Source organism: Ooceraea biroi, chromosome 9 (genome assembly GCF_003672135.1).
Source record: "Ooceraea biroi isolate clonal line C1 chromosome 9, Obir_v5.4, whole genome shotgun sequence".
Classification (NCBI taxonomy): domain Eukaryota; kingdom Metazoa; phylum Arthropoda; class Insecta; order Hymenoptera; family Formicidae; genus Ooceraea; species Ooceraea biroi.
The window spans coordinates 5,234,604-5,238,057 of NC_039514.1; the positions used below are offsets into that span (position 1 = coordinate 5,234,604).

General features: G+C 40.1%; 1 protein-coding gene across 1 annotated transcript; it reads left to right on the forward strand.

Moving 5' to 3' along the window:
- Positions 1 to 2,920, forward strand: LOC113562644. Its single transcript, XM_026972623.1, has 2 exons — positions 1 to 89; positions 1,669 to 2,920. The coding sequence occupies exons 1-2, from the start codon at positions 1 to 3 to the stop codon at positions 2,918 to 2,920; spliced, it is 1,341 nt and encodes a 446-aa protein (XP_026828424.1).
- Positions 2,921 to 3,454: the final 534 nt, after the last annotated feature.

Below are 3,454 nucleotides of genomic sequence, written 5' to 3' on the forward strand. Positions count from 1 at the left end.
ATGAACAAGACAATGACGAACAAGAAGAAGAAAACAATGATGATTATGATGAGAAAATTGCAGGAGATTAGAAAATTTGGGCTGAAAACGTATTTATGCAAGCCCAAGAGATTGCCAACAATTTAAATAATGGCAATATTGTGAATGCATATTACAATGTAGAAGCCGCTAAAAAAATAAAAAATCTCATGCATTATTTACCCCTCTGGACGGGCATAATGATACCGTATTTTAAATGTGACTCGAAAATTGCAACGTCATCCTTTGTTGAAGCCGAATTCAGTCAGTTAAAGACTAGAGTTTTTAAAAACGAATTACCCATACGAATTGATAAATTTATTTTACGTCACCTAAAATATCTTGACGGTAGGCTTCGATTAACAGTCAGTGCTTCAAATGCAGAAATAATTGAAAATAAAAATATTTCAAGTTCGCAAGAATCTGCAAAATGTTCAAAAGATTCGCAAGATGATGTACAATTTTCGTTAAATGAGATAGAAAATTGACGCTGTAAAATAAAAAAGGAGACATCAGCAAACAATCACGAATTGCAGAAACCACGAATAAATTATTTGACTCCATGCGCAGATTGGGATTTTGTGGATAAAGCTGTAGGTATTCCACTTTTGAGGAATGGTAGTTTGTGCAATGCGACTGTAGTTAATAGCGTACAAATTGTTGTACGTGAAACTTGTGCATTTGATTCCATTTTTCAAATAACAGCAAGTGGGATGGGTATGCACAATAATTACAAAAACACAATGGAAACGTTACATAAAACAAATCTATTTATAAAACTTATTATTGAGGTATTAAAGCGTGGCAAAATCACCGCAAGTGATTATTGTGCAAGAGCCACAATTTTATGTGACATACCCATATTTTCGAAAACATCATATACTCGCAGCATTTCATCCTTAAACACGAATTTCAATGTAGCACACCTCGCAGAACATCTTTTCAAAAATATGCCTACTTGCACAACTGCATATGTAATTTTTTTTAACTCCGGAGTTCTGTTGAGAGTTCTGGTAGCCCCCTGAAGAGTTCTAACGATTATCCATAATACTTGATGCGCTCAAGTCGAAAACTAAAAAGTTCTGGCGACTTGAAGATTCAAAGTTCGAAAATTTCTAAGTCCCTCAGGTCGAAAATGTTTTTAATAATTCCGCAGTTCTGTTGAGAGTTCTGGTAGCCCCCCGAAGAGTTCTACCGATTATCCTTAAGAACCAATGCTCTGAAATCGAAAACAAAAAGTTCTGACACTGAAAATTCTGGGTCCAAAAGTGTTTTTTGGAAATCCGGAGTTCTATTGAGAGTTCTGAGGGCCCCCCAAAGAGTTCTACAAATTATTCTTAAGGTTCAAAGCGCTAAAATTAAAAACAAAAAAGTTATAGCCGTTTGAATTTTCAGTTTCGTGAAGTTAGCCTCCCCGGTGTTTCAAATGGTGTTTTCGTTACTTTAAATGGCAGAACTCTTTCTAAAAAGGACTGAGAACTCTAGAACTTTTCGGGGGGCAATCAGAACTGTGCTTATTTTTTTCAAATTTTGAAGAAGGGGGGCCAACTTCACAGAGGTAAAAAATATATTTGCGATCGGTAAGTACGTTGTATTATAATAAATACGCTGTCTTTTGACCAGAAGTAATAGATCTCTTCATTCATGCAGGTGTCTGCACTACTTCTCCTCCAACGGGAGATTGAAGGCCCACTCCGTAGACTGCACAAAACTAAACGATTGTGCCATCGTTTTACCGAACGAGGACGACAAGTGGCTGCGTTTCGGCAACCACAGCGGGAAGGAGCGGATGCGGTTCGTCGTATACGCCGACTTGGAGTGTGCATTGGAGAAGAGAGGAGTGGAAAAATCCGGCACATACCCATATCACCATCACAAGGCATATAGTGCTGCGTACTACGTGCGGTGTTCATACGACAACTCATTATCCGCGTATCGATATCGTCGCGGCACCGACTGTATATCGTGGTTTGTTAAAGAACTGAAAGCTCTAGCATTTCGCGTAAAAGCACTTCTAACCGCTAATGTGCCTATGGAAAATCTAACGAGAGAACAGGAAGTAGCATACCATAGCGCGACGCACTGTTATATCTGCGAAGAGCCATTCGCGCAAGACGAGACGCGAGTACGCGATCATTGCCATCTGACCGGTCAGTACAGAGATCCTGCGCATTCAAATTGTAATCTAAATTATAAAGAGTCCTATACTATTCCTATAGTATTTCACAATTTATCCGGCTACGATTCACATTTTATAATCAAAGAATTGGCTAGTAATTTCAAGGGCACAATTGAACTACTACCTATTACAAAAGAAAAGTACATTTCGTTTACCAAAAATGTTAACGAGGCAGATGCAGTATTTCGGAACCACGTAAAATTGCGCTTTATTGATTCGTTACGATTTCTGAGTAGTAGTCTGGATAAATTGGCATCGTTTCTCAGCAAAGACAAACTCAAAATTTTACGATCAGAATTCTCTAATTTATCAATTGAGGATTTCGACCTATTGACACTAAAAGGCGTCTTCCCGTACGAGTACGTGGATTGCGTCGAAAAGTTACAAGATACCCGCTTATCACCGCGAGAATCATTCTACAGTTCCTTAACGGGTGACGCGATATCCGAGAGCGATTACGTGCACGCCGAGAACATTTGGCAGCGGTTCGCCATTCAAACGTTAGGCGAATACAGTGACTTGTATTTGAAAACCGACGTGGTATTATTGGCCGACATTTTTGAAAATTTTCGCGACAGTTGTATCACGAGTTATGGTCTCGATGCGGCATATTATTATACGCTACCGGGCTTCACGTGGGACGCGATGCTCAAGCATACGCGTATAAATTTCGAACTGCTCACCGATATCGATATGGTTATGTTCTGTTTAGAGACTAACTAGGAAAGAGGCGTTGTTTCCTCGGAAAAGCGATTGAATAGAGTTCACTGAATTATTGTAGATAAATTGATGTGATTTATTGTACTAGATTACTCGAGGTCCGCTACTCCGAATTGACTCGACTTTTCTTAGAGACGACGGAAATGATAGTGCCCGACAATACCGTCGGGGAGAGCGAAGATTCGCATGCTAGCGAGCAAAACCGTCGTGGATTCCGCTTATTGGTTTGAACGGGCCAAGCGGGGACGAAACCGACAATACAGGCGTCAAAACAAGCTCGGCTTGCCATAAAGAGCGATAAATTAAGATCGATCGATGTATTGATCTATACGAGACACATTAAAGTGCGATAGATTAATTGCCGATCGGATTGCCGGTAACATGTTCATAGAACGCGGCATACGCGGCATACGCGGTGGCCTAAGTCAGTGTTCAAACAGGTACGCCCGTGCCAACAATAAATACATGGAGTCGTACGATCCATCGAAACCATCGTCGTACTTGACGTACTTTGACGTTAATAATTTATGCGGTTGG

Coding starts and splice junctions, on each gene's coding strand:
- LOC113562644 (XM_026972623.1), top strand. CDS start 1: ATGAACAAGACAATGACGAACAAGAAGAAGAAAACAATGATGATTATG. Junction 90..1,668: donor AGAAAATTTGGGCTGAAAAC/GTATTTATGCAA, acceptor TCATTCATGCAG/GTGTCTGCACTACTTCTCCT.